Source organism: Glandiceps talaboti, chromosome 11, assembly GCF_964340395.1.
Source record: "Glandiceps talaboti chromosome 11, keGlaTala1.1, whole genome shotgun sequence".
NCBI lineage: Eukaryota > Metazoa > Hemichordata > Enteropneusta > Spengelidae > Glandiceps > Glandiceps talaboti.
Genome location: NC_135559.1, coordinates 20,891,266 through 20,911,830, shown reverse-complemented (window position 1 = coordinate 20,911,830; position 20,565 = coordinate 20,891,266). Strand labels below are relative to the sequence as shown.

The window sequence follows — 20,565 nt, the reverse complement described above, 5'->3', positions numbered from 1 at the left end:
TTCAACAAACAGTTACATGTAGTCTATTAATCAAGTAATGGCAATAATTTTCTTTTATATGTATTAGAGAGGTTTTTGTCTAGATCTTCCGATAAAAACTCGGAGTCTCCACGTCCATGTATATTCAAAAATACATAAATAGTTATGACAAAATATTTTCAAACATAAATATCTAAAGACATGTGATTATCGATTTAAAAGATGTTCATATGACTACTTCAAAAACACTTGAGTTAAAGGATAATGACACATTTGATAGATTATGTTTTTAAAGGAAAAAAGTTCCCGAATATCTCAGTACATGCCAACGGGACAGAAACAGTAAAACACATTTGCAAAGAAAATGTCTTGGTAGACATTGTTTTACAGGCAGGGTACTTGTGTAATTAAACTTGGATGGTAATGTGAGCAGTATATATGTATGCATAAGTTTCTGTATTGTAAACAAATTTTATCTGCTATTTAAAATGGAAGGGGGGGGGGGCACTTCAATTTTTTTTATCCTAGCAGAGGTGGATACTTAACAATTTTGGGCTATTTTCTTTACAATATGTTTGTGTCCTCCTGGACCTTGCATGTAGTCGGTTCAACCTTTTAATCGGCAAAGATCTTCTGACATGCATACCAACTTTTCACAACCACTAACTAGTTGCATATTTTATTTGGACACAGTGTAACAAAATAATCTGGTTAGGAAGTAGTTTAATACCAAAGTCATTCTTGTGGGTGGTATATGTGAGATACGCATTTTTCACTAAATCATGGCATTTGTAAGCGTACTTTATGTTTCCATGGAAACAGCTCTCCTATTTTAGATAATTTGTGTTACAACTGATATCATCAACTCGTAAATGCCAACAGTAAGGACATGTTTTCCAGCATTTTAATATTTTAAAATGTTTTGTTTAACTTTTAAAAAATCCACATAATATGGTTATTTTGGTTACCATGACACCTGATGTTCATAAAATGACCACTTTTTTGAACTCAGCAGAACAAACTACCCTATGTAGGGTGGTCAATATGCAAATAAAATAGATTATTATTAAACTCATAACGTTATTTTTCAGATTCATATGTATTTAGCCAAAATGACATTTTTAAGCCTACTGTACATCTCCATGGAAACAGATCTCCTATATTAGACTATCTATGTTACAACAGATAGCAACAACTCATACATGCCAAAAACAATTAAAGTTTTTATTAATTTTTTTTTTTTCTGTTTTATGTAAACTTTTGGAAAACATAATTGGCATTTTATGGTGATTTTAGTTACTATGGCAACAAATGTTCATAAAATAACCCTCTTTTTTGATATCAGTGTAACAAACTACCCCAGGTAAGATGGTCAATATGCAAATAAAGTACATTATTATCAAAATTATTATTATTATTTAAACAATAATGTACGCCCTCACAGCCCATAATGGACGAAAGCAAACTTTGAACGACATAATGGGCGAGGCGACAGCCGAGCCCATTATGGAGTGCAAAGTTTGCTTGAGTTCATTATGGACTGGGAGGGCGTACATTATTGTTATTATTTTATAGTTTTGCCAATTCCAGTGAATTTGTAGACCGAGAAACGCAAAACAACGTATAATATACACAGCGCTGAACATCGACTGCCATGTTCGGCCCGGAAGCTGAATACTAATCATAGCGACACACGTACACACACATATACATGTACACTTCAATGAACTGCTGTGAACACAAACTTGTTTCATGGATGCATTGTATTTTTAAACAGTGGAAATGACAATCATAAGTAACAACATACATTTCGAAAAAATACCTAGTCGTATGAAGAAACAGAACAAATAAGCTTGTATTGTTATGCTCGTTCCGGGTCCGCGATGCCCAATAACGGAGTACATTATCAGTAATAATGTACAGCGATGACGTCACAAAATTCACTGGAATTGGTAATGCTATAATATAATATATAATAGTATTTAATTAAATAATTAATAATGTGATATATGCAATACCATCCATCTCAAATTATGAAAATCTCTACCCATCTATTTTTTAAAGGAACTCTTTTGAGGTGTCCGGAAGGTAAAAACTCCCCTACAGGTTTCGGACCCCCGTGTACATGTAAGTATGATTTAATTAATATTATATATATATATATATATATATATATATATATATATATATATATATATATATATATATATATATATATATATATATATATATATATATATATATATAGCCAATGCAATTTATATATTATAATCTGTATTTTGGGAGTATTATGTTATGTAAATATTTAAAATAATCTCAATACCGAATATACCGTCATATAATCATGACATGCCATACTAATACTAGCAGGGAATTATTGGTTTTTTTTGCAGCTTCTTTTCCCAAGCTATCATCAAATCCAGTTCTTACTGTCAATGTAGAAGAACAACTTATCAAACAACAATTAGTGAACATTCCTGTATTTCACTGTTCATTTGAGAGTGAACTAAATGTCGTCCATAGAGGACTGTACAAAGTCGACTGGTATGTTGAAGACGAACTTGTTTGGACGGATAACCTAAGTGAAGATACCAACGACCAGGGCTCATATAAAGCAACGTTATCTCAGTTCAGCCACCCAATCCTTCAAAATGAGGGTTTATATACCCTTGGTCAAACGGTAGGTAAATACAATAAATTGATAACCAATGTTCATCATATAAAATTGGTCATGTACAGCAAAACAGTCATATCTAGTTGTCGAACAATATATATTCAATACATTATGTCAATTCTACTAATAGCACAATAATAAAAAAATAAACAAAATTTTCACTCATTATGAAGTCACTGTCCAAAACATTGTCGATTGTTTAACAGTGGAAAATATTGAACTATAAAATAGAAATATTCAGTCATGTCTTACAACACAATTAATTTTTAAACAACATTACCAAAATTAATCTTCGCCATTTTCCATATTTGCATTGTATTTAAAACAGATAATTTATGGTCCTGCTTCCATATATGAATCCATTGTATAATGTATAAAATAGACTTATTGTGAAATTGGTGAAAGACGGTGAGAAAATGAAGGAACATTTTTGTGGTTTTGACCTTATTTTTAGAACAACTGGACTGATAAGGTTCAGTAGTGCTATAGGCATGGTGCGGTGTCTGTCCGTGTGTGTGTGTGTGTGTGTGTGTGTGTGTGTGTGTGTGTGTGTGTGTGTGTGTGCGACTTTAAGTCAAAAACCGCTCGACCGATTGCCTTGGTATTTGGTGGGACTATATTTTTGGAGTTTAGTTGGGAAATTGTTCCAAGCAAAATTATCGAATCACAGGTATGTGATCTGGGTCAAAATATGTCACTTTTGGTAAAAAATTACTAAAACCAAAAAGTACAGGGTAGCTTGGTCTGAAATTTAGTGGAAATGTTCTTAGGGGTAAGTAAATTAAGGTTTATTCATTCCATCAGTAATATGCAAAGTAGGGCTTAAATGTCTTTTTGGTCAAACAAATTGAAAATGAAAAATTGAGAATTTTGGTCAAAAACTTATATATCTCAAAAAGTATTTGGTCAATGAGATTGCAATTTGGTGAGATGTTTCTAGAAGCGATATTTTGCAGATTTTTGTCAAAACATTTTGGCCCCTAGCAACAACCAAATGCCAGTATATTTTGCTAAAATAACAGCATCATCTGGTACGTATGTAAGTAAACATTCAAAAATGTATGCAAATATCCCTAGGAACCATGTCCAAGCCCATACCAACAGCCAAACAATTATCTATATCACAAAATTAACAACAGGGATTCTTAGACAACGGAACAAACATTCCAAAAAGTGTATGCAAATATGATTATCAACAAGACCACGCCCATAGCAACAACCAAATGATCGCATACATTACAGAGGGATTAATAAATATTTGAACAAACATTCAAAAAGGCCACGCCCATGGCAACATGATGATGTATATCACAAAGATAACATCAGGTTTTCATAGAGAATTGAACGAACATTCAAGCAATGTATGTAAATATGTCTAGCAACATGACCATGCCCATATCAACAGCCAATCGATCGTGTATATTGCAAAGGTAACAATAGGGTTGAATAGGCAACTGGACTCATTCAGCAAATGAACACCTATACCTAGCATAGATCAGCAGGTGGATAAACAATTTTGTACAATTGTACAATTTACTGTTGTTGCATTTTCATTTACTTCTCAGATTAAGTGTGCTGTAACAAGTAGCTTCGAAGGAAGTGACACAACAAGCGAAGCAAGGTATAGCATCGATTTTTACGCAGGAATAAGGGTGAGTACATATTTCCTATATTTGTTACAGCTAACACGACGTAGGCATGGAGTTTTACTCATGTAACATGACATTTACACACCCTCAAAATACATCTAATGCAAACAAAACCTATGACGTAGCTGCAGTGAATAGTGGGGATGTAGAAGACGTAAGTTTATGTTGATTATCTGTTAAAAAATAATCAGTTGCAGCCGGTGTCATTAAAATCATAAAGTCCATGTTTAATGTTTTAATTAGAAGCCTATTGTTCTGGACTGTGAAAAAACAGCAATGCTTATCAGTGTACTATGTGATGTGGCAAAGGTTCCTGCTGTGTTTGTAGTGTCTCTGTTATTGTTAATCTAGAGTTGGAACATTTTAGCTCTGTGTAAAAAACGCAATATGTCCCATATACATGTATGAAACACCAGGCCAACATCATATTAGCTATATGTAGTATAAGGGCGCGGGCGAGAAATATGTATTTATCTGTTAAAACGTTAACAGCTGGAACAACTATTCTTAATGATCCTGATTGGTGTTGAGGCAGCCTCTTTCTGCTCACCAAATTCCATTGGTTTTACCTCCCGTATTGGAAGATTATGTTTTAGGAATAAAAAGTGTGTCTGTCTGTCTGTCTGTCTGTCTGTCTGTCTGCTTGTATGTCTGTCCCAGGCTATGTCTGTCTGTCTGTCTGTCTGTCTGTCTGCCTGCCATCGTTTTATCAAAAACGGCTAGCTCACTTAAAACGAAATTTCGTTCACATTTTGGGGGATGATGGCTAGAATTGATTAGGTTTAATAAACATTCCATGAATTCCATGAAAAATTCCCATAATAATAATTTTCGGTAATTAGGCTATCTCTTATCAATATAATTTGGGATATACATTGTTGATAACAAAGTGCATTTCTCATAACGTTTGATAATATTGCTTGTAGTTTTAATGACTCATATAATTGATAACTAAAACAATTAATGATTTTCAGTAATTAGGCCATATGTGAAGAGTGCAAGCTTCAAGTTCTATAAAATTTGGTATATACATTCATGATACCAAGGTGCATATAAAACTTATTTATGTTATGCTTAGCTTTAATCAGTCATTTGCATAATTAATTATTTTCAGTAATTAGGGTGTAACATGAGAATGCACTCTGCAAACTAAACATAATTTGGTACACATGACGGTTTCCCCCCATTAGCCGTTCAAGTGCTACAAACCTTATACTTGGTGAGCCAGCAAGTCAGGTATAATAAATATTGTTTAATTGTGAAACCCCACTTGCTTGATTAATGGCTTCATCCCGTAATGATACATTGATAAGGGGCGACGTCAAAAGATCGATGTTTACAAAAAAACTTAATTGCTTTAGTTTGGGGGTGGGGGGGTTTTGGCCAAATTAATTTCTCAACCGTCAAAAACGATTTAACGTCATATTTAGCAAATTTAGTACGATTTCAAGGCTGCTTTTACCTATAAGGGCGGCCCTTTTTATTTTTCTGTTTCTCATCTCCCGACCGACCCTAATTTCCAGCTCCGACATCAGAAAAAAACAACGTTTTTTTTATTTCCGACCGACTCGACCCTTGAATTCAACACAGCAAGACTGTAAGGTTCGAATGAACATCAAACGTTCCTCATGGCGTCTTAGACCAGTGTATGTTCTGCCGAGGCCACGACCTTGCAACATTGGCCCCCTAAAATTACAAATGACGCAATAATTTCCCCACCTTGCGCCGCTTTGGCACATTCATTTTACGGCAAACATCAAAATTATCTAAGTCCAGGGCCAGGCCCTGACGTCAATCCCACAAGAAGTGTACTGACTCCGTGAGGGAAAGTTTTGTTGTCACTCATATAAGATACTAGTACAGTGACAACGCACAGTTCTATTGGTAACATAAAAAATGACACAAAAAGATCAACTTTGATAAATTTAATCTACAAATTGAAACATTAGAGGGAGTAGATGAGACGTCGAAATGGACGTCTCTCGTCACATGTTTTGTCTACCATCACTGTCGCGACCTCTGACCTACTCACTGACGTGTACGAAACACTGAACTTGCTACCGGAAATCGGAACATCTATCTGCCACAGCTCAGAAGCCTTAGTAAACCAAATTTATGGGACAGGTTGTGATTTTCATTTGTTGATGGGTTAGATTAATGGAAACAAAATGAGTACATGTGTATTTTGATTCCGAAAAAGCTGTGTTAGACTGTTAGGGGATCATGTTGCATGATGTTGACAGTGACACATATGTGAATGTTGGGCACTGACTGAATCAATGCGTGATAACTGGCATGGCCATATAGACGGCCGATGCATGTGCGCCCAGTCAGACATGAAGAATGAACTTGTTGTGCAAATCAGAAAATAATTACAGTGGTATTTACAAAGCATCCTAACTTTGACGTTGATAGTTTTAGTTCACGATTTCTGAGTTTCAAGGACACCTAATGTCAGCTTTCCGTATCAAGTTTACAGTATGTAACTAATGCTGTCATTTGATATCACAGGACCAAATCATGATACACAGCCAGTAACGGTAATTAATAAAAAAATAAATTATTTCAAAGTTTGTTTGACTGTATTATTTGTAAGTTTTTCGTTCACATTTGGTACTTTTTAAAGTCAGGGATTTTTTTTCTTCAAAATGTTGGTTTTTCTTAACCTCAGTCATGAATTTGAAGAGGGAATGATATTAAAACACAGCAGTGTACTAACAGTTCTACAAATGAAACAAGTGGTTACAAGATTAGGATTTCTCAAAGTTTTTATTCAATCATATGTTCCCTGTGACTTATTTTGAAGTTGTTCTTTGTCTTTGTCTGAAAAAAGGGAATTATAAATTTGAGCACTGCTATTCATGATATTCAGATTAAAAATTGTGACTACCTGGCTGTCCAATCTTTCAAAACAATATATAATATACTCTGTAGAAATGACTTAAAAATACATAATCTTAATTGCCTTCTTTTTCTAAGGTGTAATGTGTAGTCCACAATTTTCAAAAAACAGCTTACTGGGAACTGTTATTGTGAATGGAATTTTTTTATGTTGTTAGGTAATAGTCTATGTGTAATGGAATATCTAAGACCACAGTATCTCTATAGTGGTCTGAGATAATTTATATGAATATTTCATAGGCAATAATAATTGACCCCACTCCCTGTCAAATGACCCCACTTTTTGCAACCAAGGGGCCCGGCGCTTTGTCCCACCGTGACTTGTTGGAAACCTTGGCAGAACACTGCCGTCTACCCACACCCCCACCCCCTTTGTTACGTCGGAGCAGCATGTGTCTTTCGTGGCTGAATTTGTTGAGGTTTGATGAGGGACAGGGTTCGAAATTAATGCCGCCGTGTGGTACATTTTGCTGCAATGTAATAATAGCTCAGAATATTTCTATCATTTTCAAAATTATGCTTAAAATTGGTAAAAGTCATACTGCATTCCTCAAAAAGTTACATACTAAAGTTCAAATTAGCGATGTCAATGCCACTTTGATTAATAAGGACGAAGTGTAATAGTACTCCTGATAAAATTATACAATAGTTCCTGGCTACAGATATACACCCATCAGGATGATAAGTATTCATCTTCTTACAAAGTTATTCTACGGACTTGTCAACCTTGCTAAAATGAAGGAAAGAGACGTGTAACAAGGAATTCAATAAAGAGAAGAGAAAAGAAGGACAGAGAATAGAACTGAAAAAATACAGATTTTTTTTCCTTGCCCCCTTTTTTTATTTCGCTTGCCCGCCCCGCCTGACTATTCCACTGGAGATGAGAAACAAAAAAAAGGTCACCTTAACACTGCGTACACTCGGTCCGATTTATCAGCGGTACACGGTTAAAATGGCTTTCTGTTTTTATTTATAATTCAGTAGTATATTGTTACGTTGTTTGAAAGTGGAAGTATACAGTATGAGTCTGAAACGATTTTCAATTTTAGGTCAGTTAAGTTAGATGGGGGGGTGGGGGGGTCTGGGACCTAACTTAAGCAATTAAGTTAGATATATTATATTGAACTTTTGATGTTGCCCCTAACAAAGTCCATATGCCATATAAAGTTTGATAATGTTGCTTTTATTTTAATGACTTATTTTCATAATTAATGAGTTTTCATAGTAATTAGGCGAAATCTTAATGTTTCCAGTTCAATCTAATTTACTACATACATCAACCATAACATGGTGTAGCTTTTAGTTTCCGTGACTCATTTGCATAATTAATGATTTTCAGTATTAAATTAGGCTATAATATTTAAAATGCATGTTCAAAATGATGATTCAATATTATTTGGTACATTCTTCATATATAACCGCATATTTTGTGAAATGCTTGGTGATATTTAATGTTTAATTTATTTGCTTTTAGTTTTAATGACTAATTTGTGTAATTCGTGCTTTTTGTGTTATAAGAATGCATACATCAAATTCAATATAATTTGGTACATGCTTTGAAACATAACTAATCACATATTATCTGGAAAACTTGGTGATGTAGCCTTCAATTCCAATGATTCATTTGCAGAATTAACGAATTTCAGTGATAAGGCTATATCAGATTTAGACAGAATGGTTAGAAATGGCAAAACCATAGATTGTTGGGCCTACATACATTGTTAGAATGTATTCTGACGTATAGTTATTATGCATGATGTATTTCTGTAATTGTAATATTAATTACATGAAACTGTATGAAATTGAAGCTTGCATAGTTGGCATATTGCCTAATCATCGAAAACCCAGTAATCATACAAAGTAACCATTTAGATTTTAAGTTATCAACAAGCTTTAAACGACACATGCATTTCTTTGCAATAAATACAAAAAATACTATGCTTTAGATATTGATAACTATTGTCTAATTATCAAAATAAATTTAGGTAAACCAAAGACAATCCAACATCTTAGTAGGATGATGTAGTAGCCTTGAATTGTTGTTCGTCACCGGTCAAACGGTCCGTAGTGTAAATACATAATGTAATATCATACTCGTCTTCTTTCATTTGTATATGCTCTCCAAGGTGATTGAGCACTCTACTTTGAATAAGAAGAATGAAACTCTGTATATATATATATATATGTATATATATATATATATATATATATATATATATATATATATATATATATATATATACATATAATTTCATTCTTCTTTCGCCAAGTAGAGTGCTCGATCACCTTGGAGAGCTATCATACATAAAAATGAAAGAAGACGAGTCTGATATTACATAGTGGAATTACCCTACGGACCGTTTCACCCGAAGGATCGTCAGGTGTAATAGTGTGGTTTAATAGTATTCGTTAGCTAACATCCTGCTTTATGTACATAACTTATGTGTGTTCACTGACGGCTGTGTGTACACAAAAAGATTGACAACAAAGGTTACGTATTATTAAGTAAGAACTTGTTAGCGTGCCGGCATTTACTGATTAATTCAGTTCTGCTGTTCAAGTTCGTTGATTTGTCGGCAGTTATAATAAAATATTTTTCCCAGAGGCATAGTTGACATCGTTTGGTAACGTTAGAGTATGAGGAAGCCTGCTTGAGAACTGACCAGTGTACGTCGTAATTAATGTTGCTGTCTTTTAGGTGCCAAATGTATTTACTGAGTGCAGTGTCTTTCTTCTTGTGATCAAGTTTAAATGAAGACTTGTGGTTGTTAAACCTGCTTTTGAATTCTGTGTCACTAACGCCTATGTATGATTTGTGATCTTGGTTAGTGGTGACTGTTGCTTTGTAAACAACGCTTTTTATGAGGCATTTTCCTGCGAGAGGGCACTCCTTTGGTTTTCTGCAGTTACAGGTATTTTGTTGTGTTTGCTTAGCTTTTGAAAGTATGGCTTTATTATGACCGCTGATTAATTTACCCATGTTGTCCATGCAACTGTAGCTCACTTTAGTATTATTACGGTTGAAGATTTTATGCAGTACACTGGATATGGGGAAATGCTTGTCGATGAGGTTGAGAAATTTTCTACCGATGTTTGTTGAAACGTGTTTACTGTAAGGTGGGTTGAACCAAGTTATATTACGGCTGCGATTCCGCTTGCGTTGAGTGTGTCTTGTTTGGTCAAATTTGAGGGTGTGATTATATCCTGCTTCATTGAGTGCATCTTGGTAGGATGATGTAGTGGCGTCGAATAGTTGTTCATCACTGGAAATGTTAGATAGTCGTTGGTTTACCGAGCTGGGTATGATCTTAATTATGGCTTTAGGATGGTTTGATTTCTTGTTGACGTAGTGGGTGGTGTTATTTGGTTTTGTGTACGGTCGGTATGACTCGTCACGCAAGTTGAAAGTGACATCAAGGAAGTTGACAATTTTGATACCTTGGTCGGTGGTGATTCTTAGGCCGAGTTTCTTAAATTCTGAAGTTAGCTGCTTGGCTACTTTGTTGGCTTTCGATGGTGAATGGTTACGGAGTACAGCTAGGCCATCATCCCTGTATAATCCTACCTCATTATCAAACATATGTTTGACTTTACTAAGTAAGTAGGTGCCTAAAGTCAGCACAAGAAGTATTCCAGAAGCGGATATCACAGAAATTTGAGAACATGACTGGTGTAGCTACAGACATCGATGACATATTAGTATGGGGCAAAGGTCAATCCGATCATGATGACAACCTGAAAGCAGCTGTCAGAAAATGTAAAGAGATGAACCTCACACTAAACAGTGAAAAGTGTGAAATTAGTGTCACCACAATTGGCTACATAGGAAATCAACTCACAGCAGAAGGAGTTAAACCGGATCCAGAAAAAATCCGAGCAATAAATGAAATGCCACCCCCAACAGATAAAAAGGGAATAGAACGACTACTTGGAACAGTAACATACTTAGGAAAGTTCGTTCCAAACCTATCAACATTGACACAACCAATCAGAGATCTCCTGAAGAGAGAAGTACATTTCCACTGGGAAGATGCGCAAGAAAAAGCATTCGATGAAATCAAGAAAATATTAACAGCACAACCAGTTCTAAGATATTTTGATGTAAGAAAACCAGTTACTCTGAGCTGTGACGCATCAAAATCTGGTTTAGGTGCAGTACTTCTACAAGAAGACAAGCCAGTTGCATACGCATCACGTGCCATGACCGATGCAGAGACAAGATATGCACAAATAGAGAAAGAACTGCTAGCTGTGTTATTTGGCTTAGAGAGATTCAACCAGTACACATATGGAAAGGAAGTACAAGTAGAATCCGACCATAAGCCATTAGAGTCGATTCTAAAGAAACCTCTAGCATCAGCACCAGCAAGACTACAGAGAATGCTACTACGCATGCAAAAATACGACATATCTCTAACGTACAAACCAGGGAAAGAACTCATCACAGCAGATACATTGTCAAGGGCATACATCCCAAGAAATGAAAGCGACTCCAACATGGATGAAGAACTTTCACAACTTGTTCATCAAGTAATGAAAAATGCACCTGTATCTGATGAGAAACTTGAAGAAATAAAAGAGAAAACTGAAGAAGATGATTCGCTAAGACAACTCAAGTCCATAATAATACATGGATGGCCAAAGACCAAGTACAAACTGCCAAGAGATACTGGCAACACCAAGACGAATTATCAGTTATGGATGGAATAATATTCAAAGGTGAGAGAATATTAATTCCAAAGTCATTACAACAACAAATGTTGAAACTAATCCATACAGGCCACATGGGAATTGGAAAATGCAAACAACGTGCAAGAGACATTCTGTTCTGGCCAAGCATGAATGCACAAATCGCTGATATGGTATTAAAATGCAGCATATGTCTTGAACACCTTAACTCGATTCAGAAAGAACCTATGATTCCCACACCGGTACCAGAAGGACCATGGCAAGTTGTCGCCACAGATTTATTCACACTAGACCAAGCCAACTACTTGCTGATAGTAGACTACTATTCAAAGTTCTTCGAAATTGCAAAACTGGAGAACACAAAGAGTAGCACGGTTATAAACCACACAAAGTCAATCTTTGCAAGACATGGAATACCAATCAAAGTGAGAAGTGACAACGGTCCACAGTTCACGTGTATTCAAGTGAATACAAACAGTTCGCATCGAAATGGGGATTCAAACACACACGTACCAGCCCACATTTCAGTCAATCCAACGGACTAGCAGAGCGAACAGTACAAACAGTAAAAAGACTACTGAAGAAAGCTGTACAAGATGGCAAGGACATATATTTAAGTTTACTTGAATATAGAAATACACCCATTGACATCGGATCACCAGCACAAGTTCTGATGAGCCGCAGATTACGATCAACATTACCTACCACAAATGCACAGTTAAAACCAAAGGTAATCAACCCAACAACCACCAAGTCAAAGCTGAAAAACAAACAAGAAATTCAGAAGAAATACTAAGACAGAATTGCAAAACACCTACATAAACTCAACACAAATGAAACCATACGAGTTCAACAACAAGGTCAATGGAAAACAGCCAAAGTTACAGGCTATGCTGAAACTCCACGTTCATACATCATCGAAACACCGGGAGGAAAACAGTATCATCGCAACCGAAAACATCTATTGAAAACAAATGAGAAACCTCCACCATCAGTAATAACAACAGATACTGGAGATGAGATGATAACATCACCAGATACTCCATCAACAACTACTGAAACAGGAGAAAACGAGATTCCAACCACCACCACCACCATAACAACAGCACCTGACATGACAAAGTCAACAGCTGACAATGCGCAGAATATTGTGACAACAAGAAGTGGAAGAGTTGTGAAGAAACCAGAAAGATTCAAAGATTATGTGTGAATCAAACCACTTTGATCAGGCAGAATAATCCTGAATCAGATGATGGAAATATAGTTAGAGTAGGAGATCGGATAGTCCACTCCGATGTTAGATTTGATACAAATACTAATTAATATAGCTTAGCTAGATTGTATTACAGCAATTAAATTCGACAGAACTCTGATGACTCTGACAATATGTTTTCATGTCAAACCAATTGATATTGAGAGACAATACACTTATTATGATTTACTAAACATCGCTCGACCAATATAATCCATATCCAATTTGATCAATAATACCAATACATTACGATATATAGTCTCACTCAAAAAAGGAGAGTTGTAATGATATGATCTATACATTAATATCTAATGAATTATACATGAGATCATTCTGACAATGACATCATCACTATCATATGTATATGTCAACATTATGGTACTTAGTAAAGTCAAACATATGTTTGATAATGAGGTAGGATTATACAGGGATGATGGCCTAGCTGTACTCCGTAACCATTCATCATCGAAAGCCAACAAAGTAGCCAAGCAGCTAACTTCAGAATTTAAGAAACTCGGCCTTAGAATCACCACCGACCAAGGTATCAAAATTGTCAACTTCCTTGATGTCACTTTCAACTTGTGTGACGAGTCATACCGACCGTACACAAAACCAAATAACACCACCCACTACGGTAGTATACAAAACGAAGATCGAAGACCGAAGATCGAAGACCGAAGATCTTTGCCATGGTTTTATGTAGCCGACGATGAAAATATTTCACCACATTCCCAACTTCAAAACCTACTTAGAAATGAAATAGAGTGAACACCTTATAAATAAATGCGAAATGATTGTGCAATGAATTTTTAGGGTAAATCAGATCTCAGTGACAAAATGAATTCTTTTTGGAAAAAGAAAACTCGACATTATAACTTCATGTTTATGGTATTTCCATAATGAAAATATCACATTAACAACTACAGCACTTATTTAGAAGTTAAATCCCAAATTTATAACCTTATGTTGAAATGAACGATCTTCTATCTTCGATCTTCGCTTTAGAGATTACCCTATCAAATCTCTAAAACGAAGATCGAAGATGGAAGACATCTATACTCACTGAAATTTTCTATACATACAAAATCTAATAGCCCTCAATTTTGTCACTTAACGCGACCTCATAAATAAATGCATAATTATTGTACAACGAATTTTTAGGGTAGAAAACCAAATCATACCAGACAAAGCAAATTCTCTTTGGAAATAGAAAACCCGACATTATGCTTCATGGTTATTTTATTTTCATAACGAAAATATCACATTCCCAACTACAAAACCTATTTAGAAGTTAAATTCCAATTTATAACCTTATGTATGTTCATTCAAAACCGAATACTGAAGAGGGATCGGAAATGAACGATCTTCTATCTTCGATCTTCGCTTTAGAGATTACCCTATCAAATCTCTAAAACGAAGATCGAAGATGGAAGACATCTATACCCACTGAAACTTTGTATACATGCAAAATCTAATAGCCCTCAATTTTATCACATAACACGACCTTGTAAATAAATGCAAAATGATTGTTCAACGAATTTTAGGGTACAAATCATACCAGACAAAACAAATTCTCTTTGGAAATAGAAGACCCGACATTATAACTTTACGTATATGGTATTTCCATAATGAAAATATCACATTCCCAACTACAAAACCTATTTAGAAGTTAAATCCCAATTTATAACTTATGTTGAAATGAACGATCTTCTATCTTCGATCTTCGCTTTAGAGATTACCCTATCAAATCTCTAAAACGAAGATCGAAGATGGAAGACATCTATACTCACTGTTTGCCAAACAGCAGGATATCTTAACGAGGTGTACCACTTATGTAATAGTGCTGCATGCTGTGTTTATGTCCATAAAACTCTTTATCAAAGTTTACATTCTTCATTTGAAACAAGTTTGGTTTGTAAACAGACTTCAATGGGCACTATTATCAGTGATTTATGTAATGGATGGACTATTTGATATCCTGGGGGGGGGGGGGGATCGATGCTAGGTACAAGAGTCTTGTCAAACGAGGCATTGCATGACTTGAAATAGAAGAATACGCGAACATCATCGGAAAGAAGCGTCCGAAGATACTGTGCAAGTCACAACATCCTGCCCCCTCCAAAGGGGGTACCGCCATAGAAAGGTATACAGATATGTACTGCCCGTATTGGCCACTTTTTCGCGGGAAAATCCCTAAACATGGGTCCAGTTTTTGCCTGAAAACCCGGAAGTGATAAAAAAAAACCCTGCCAATATATGGGTCTGATTTTGACTAAAAATCCCTATTAATGAGTCCAATTGTTTGATTAAAAATGGGTAGGTGCTTCGGAGGGCAGACGTAAATTTAGAGATTTTATTAGATTGTGTATGTATAGAAAATTTCAGTGAGTATAGATGTCTTCCATCTTCGATCTTCGTTTTAGAGATTTGATAGGGTAATCTCTAAAGCGAAGATCGAAGATAGAAGATCGTTCATTTCAACATAAGGTTATAAATTGGTATTTAACTTCTAAATAGGTTTTGTAGTTGGGAATGTGATATTTTCATTATGAAAATACCATATACGTGAAGTTTTAATGTCGGATTTTCTATTTCCAAAGAGAATTTGATTTATCTGGTATGATTTGGCTCTGTACCCTAAAATTCGTTGAACAATCATTTTGCATTTATTTATGAGGTCGTGTTAAGTGATAAAATTGAGGGCTATTAGATTTTGTATGTATAGAAAGTTAAAGTGAGTATAGATGTCTTCCATCTTCAATCTTCGTTTTAGAGATTTGATAGGGTAATCTCTAAAGCGAAGATCGAAGATAGAAGATCGTTCATTTCAACACTAGGTTATAAATCGGGATTTAACTTCTAAATAAGTGCTGTAGTTGTTAATGTGATATTTTCATTATGGAAATACCATAAACATGAAGTTATAATGTCAAGTTTTCTAGTTCCAAAAAGAATTCATTTTGTCACTGAGATCTGATTTACCCTAAAAATTCATTGCACAATCATTTCGCATTTATTTATAAGGTGTTCACTCTATTTCATTTCTAAGTAGGTTTTGAAGTTGGGAATGTGGTGAAATATTTTCATCGTCGGGTACATAAAACCGTGGCAAAGATCTTCGGTCTTCGATCTTCGATCTTCGGTCTTCGTTTTGTATACTACCTGATAATGAGGTAGGATTATACAGGGATGATGGCCTAGCTGTACTCCGTAACCATTCATCATCGAAAGCCAACAAAGTAGCCAAGCAGCTAACTTCAGAATTTAAGAAACTCGGCCTTAGAATCACCACCGACCAAGGTATCAAAATTGTCAACTTCCTTGATGTCACTTTCAACTTGTGTGACGAGTCATACCGACCGTACACAAAACCAAATAACACCACCCACTACGTCAACAAGAAATCAAACCATCCTAAAGCCATAATTAAGACCATACCCAGCTCGGTAAACCAACGACTATCCAACATTTCCAGTGATGAACAACTATTCGACGCCACTACATCATCCTACCAAGATGCACTCAATGAAGCAGGATATAATCACACCCTCAAATTTGACCAAACAAGACACACTCAACGCAAGCGGAATCGCAGCCGTAATATAACTTGGTTCAACCCACCTTACAGTAAACACGTTTCAACAAACATCGGTAGAAAATTTCTCAACCTCATCGACAAGCATTTCCCCATATCCAGTGTACTGCATAAAATCTTCAACCGTAATAATACTAAAGTGAGCTATAGTTGCATGGACAACATGGGTAAATTAATCAGCGGTCATAATAAAGCCATACTTTCAAAAGCTAAGCAAACACAACAAAATACCTGTAACTGCAGAAAACCAAAGGAGTGCCCTCTCGCAGGAAAATGCCTCATAAAAAGCGTTGTTTACAAAGCAACAGTCACCACTAACCAAGATCACAAATCATACATAGGCGTTAGTGACACAGAATTCAAAAGCAGGTTTAACAACCACAAGTCTTCATTTAAACTTGATCACAAGAAGAAAGACACTGCACTCAGTAAATACATTTGGCACCTAAAAGACAGCAACATTAATTACGACGTACACTGGTCAGTTCTCAAGCAGGCTTCCTCATACTCTAACGTTACCAAACGATGTCAACTATGCCTCTGGGAAAAATATTTTATTATAACTGCCGACAAATCAACGAACTTGAACAGCAGAACTGAATTAATCAGTAAATGCCGGCACGCTAACAAGTTCTTACTTAATAATACGTAACCTTTGTTGTCAATCTTTTTGTGTACACACAGCCGTCAGTGAACACACATAAGTTATGTACATAAAGCAGGATGTTAGCTAACGAATACTATTAAACCACACTATTACACCTGACGATCCTTCGGGTGAAACGGTCCGTAGTGTAATTCCACTATGTAATATCAGACTCGTCTTCTTTCATTTTTATGTATGTATATATATATATATATATATATATATATATATATATATATATATATATATATATATATATATATATATATATATATATATATATATATACACACACACAAAATACACAAGTTATGGTACGGAGCCGTTACTCAGAGTTACACGCTTGTTGAATGCGATCTTCGGACGACTAAATTTTAACGGAAATTCAAGTGATGGAATTCGAACTTGCGAGTTCGAATTCCATCACTTGAATTTCCGTTACAGTAAGTAATTCAAATAGCATAGCATCCCATGGTTTTCACGTAATTTCCGTTATATGCAGGCACACGAACAAGAGATATTTGTGAAAGAAAACGGAAGTCCTCAGACTATTACTCTAACTACTAGCGTCCCAGTTGTATGTGAAGGTCAAGCCACCAATTGTGATGTTCAAGCAGGTGTAAAGTCAGACGATGATACGGGGTTTAAAGACTGTGTAGTTTCCTTTTACAACACTGATGGTCCTGATACAGTAAAAATTCTTGAAGTTGTCAAACGACCAGATCAACCTAATCATCCTGACCAAACATTTATTGTTGAGTTTTCACCGTTTGAGGGAACAAACCCGTTTTACTTCCGCAATCACCGTCCAGTGTATGTAACGGTGAGTAATAAGTTATTCAATAGCAAATAAAAATATCGGAACGTTTAATATATATATATATATATATATATATATATATATATATATATATATATATATATATATATATATATATATATATATGTGTGTGTGTGTGTGTGTGTGTGTGTGTGTGTGTGTGTGTGTGTATGTGTGTGTATATATATATATATATATATATATATATATATATATATATTTATATATATAATATGACGACATCAGGGAGTTGGCATAATAAAAACTTTGACAATCAAATGTTGCTTCCAACGGTCGCAATGCTGTTATTTTGCTCAACATAACACCGGTCTAGAATGTGTTCTTCTTGTCTATGAATATTAATAAAATATTTTCGATGCTTAAAACATTCAACACAGCTTATACCCTGTTAGCTATTGTAATTTCAAGGTTCACACAGAAGATAAAAAGTCCGCATCGTGCACAGCATTGGGTGACCCTCATTACACTACCTTTGATGGAAGGTATGTTGAATTAATGCATTCTTTGTGAAAGTTAATAATTGTACACAACTCATTTTATTTCAAAACATATATAATATGCGTGTTGACGTTTGTAAATGTGTTAATGCAGGATCTGATCCAATTCCATGTTATGTTTGCGTACCATATGTATACTTCATAAAATCTCATCTGTTTTTCGACCTAAAGTGGAAGAAGGGAGCTTGTGCTTAGGACCAATATGTTTGCCTATAATGTTCTACAATGGTGAAGTTTGTGTATGTAAAGCTGGTGACATTGTTATAAAAAACATATTATAAAGATTTAAAGCAAACGTTTAATATTTATTTGTGTCCATTTCAATAGATATTATCACTGGTTTGGTGTCGGTGACCATGTTATGGTTAAACCAAAAGTGGGAAAGGAAGCAGATGCCTATTATTTTACGGTATGATAATTTGTAAAACCTCATCATATATTCATTTTATCCTCTCATAAGGGGAGGTTATGTTATACTTTTGTATGTCCTACTTGTGAGCTTTAATGAATAATTTGCATCATTAATAATCTTCTGTAATTGAGCTATATCGAAAGAATCCAAGCTTCACATTGCATATAATCTAATTTGGTGGACGTATCCACCATAACAATGGACATGTGTCCTATGAAGTTTGTTAACGTAGCTTTTACTTTCAATAAGTAATTTTAACAATTAATGATTTTCAAAAATTAAGCTACTTAAACTTCCATATACTTTGGCGCAAATGTTAACTACATCAAAGCACATATATCCTATATATACCTCTAGTTCTGTACCTATCTATCCAAAGTCATGCTCTAACCACTTCACTACAAAGTCTCCATATTATCTAGAATTTGTTCATTGACATGACATTGCATATGTGCAGCAGGAATAGTAACAGAAGTCATGGGTGGGTAAGAATGAAAATGATGTTCGAAATGGGACTGTAGCTTTGCTAACTTTGTTACATTACGAGTGTTTTCCAGGTTAATGGATTTCACAGCGAACGTTTGGGGAAAACCTTTGATTATTTGGTCGAGATGTGCGAGATTGGATTTCTGTTTTGAATTTTGTAATTAATATGATAATGGGTAAGATGTTATGTAACAGGGCTGTAGATAACAATGTGGACTCTGGTGAGAATCCTAAAAACTCGTCGAATCGAAGTATAACTTTGCTATGGGACAGGTCCTCGACCAATTACTGTAAATAATAGGACTCTTTTGGGTAAATCTGTTTCATTTTACCATTTTCTGAGGCTGTACCTTAAGAATACCAAACTTCAAATTTCATATGATTTGGCACATACATCAACCATGATAAAGCACACACGTTTGATGTAGTTTTTTTTTTATAGATTTTAATTGTGATGTGTAATTTGAATAAATAATATTTTGAGTAGGCAACATTTTTAGAATGCACGCTTTACAATTTAGATAATTAACTCCATGTATTGATCATAAAGAAGTGCATGTGTCACTTAAAGCTTAATTTGCTTAATTAAATGTTTTTTTCGGTAATTAGGCAAAATGATAACTATGCAAGCTTCAAATTTCATACAGTTTCATAGATTCATTTTTCAACTAAGTAGTAGATCGTGTATACTAGCTATAAAATTTGCATTCCAACAATGTGTATAGGCACACAAATCTATAGTTTTCCTTTACGGATGGCATTCAGTTTACATCTGTTACAATATTGAATTGGATTTGATTTGATTGAGCGATCTCTTTATTACCATTCTAATTAGAATATCGTACGTTAACCAGCAACACTTGAACACACACAAACACACATATGTTTGTTTGTTTGTTTGTGTGTGTGTGTGTGTGTGTTTTAGATTGACTGTGCCTGTGTGT

At 35.0% G+C, this 20,565-nt stretch overlaps 1 protein-coding gene across 1 annotated transcript in view; it reads left to right on the top strand.

Annotated features, from left to right (window-relative positions):
• The window catches only part of LOC144442148 (von Willebrand factor D and EGF domain-containing protein-like), a 141,267-nt gene that overhangs the window by 99,279 nt on the left and 21,423 nt on the right, over positions 1 to 20,565 (top strand). The window contains exons 3-8 of the mRNA XM_078131415.1: positions 2,044 to 2,106; positions 2,373 to 2,659; positions 4,219 to 4,305; positions 17,888 to 18,208; positions 18,635 to 18,708; positions 19,051 to 19,132. Of these exons, the coding sequence (XP_077987541.1) occupies positions 2,044 to 2,106; positions 2,373 to 2,659; positions 4,219 to 4,305; positions 17,888 to 18,208; positions 18,635 to 18,708; positions 19,051 to 19,132 (914 nt within the window). The remainder of the gene's footprint in view (positions 1 to 2,043; positions 2,107 to 2,372; positions 2,660 to 4,218; positions 4,306 to 17,887; positions 18,209 to 18,634; positions 18,709 to 19,050; positions 19,133 to 20,565) is intronic.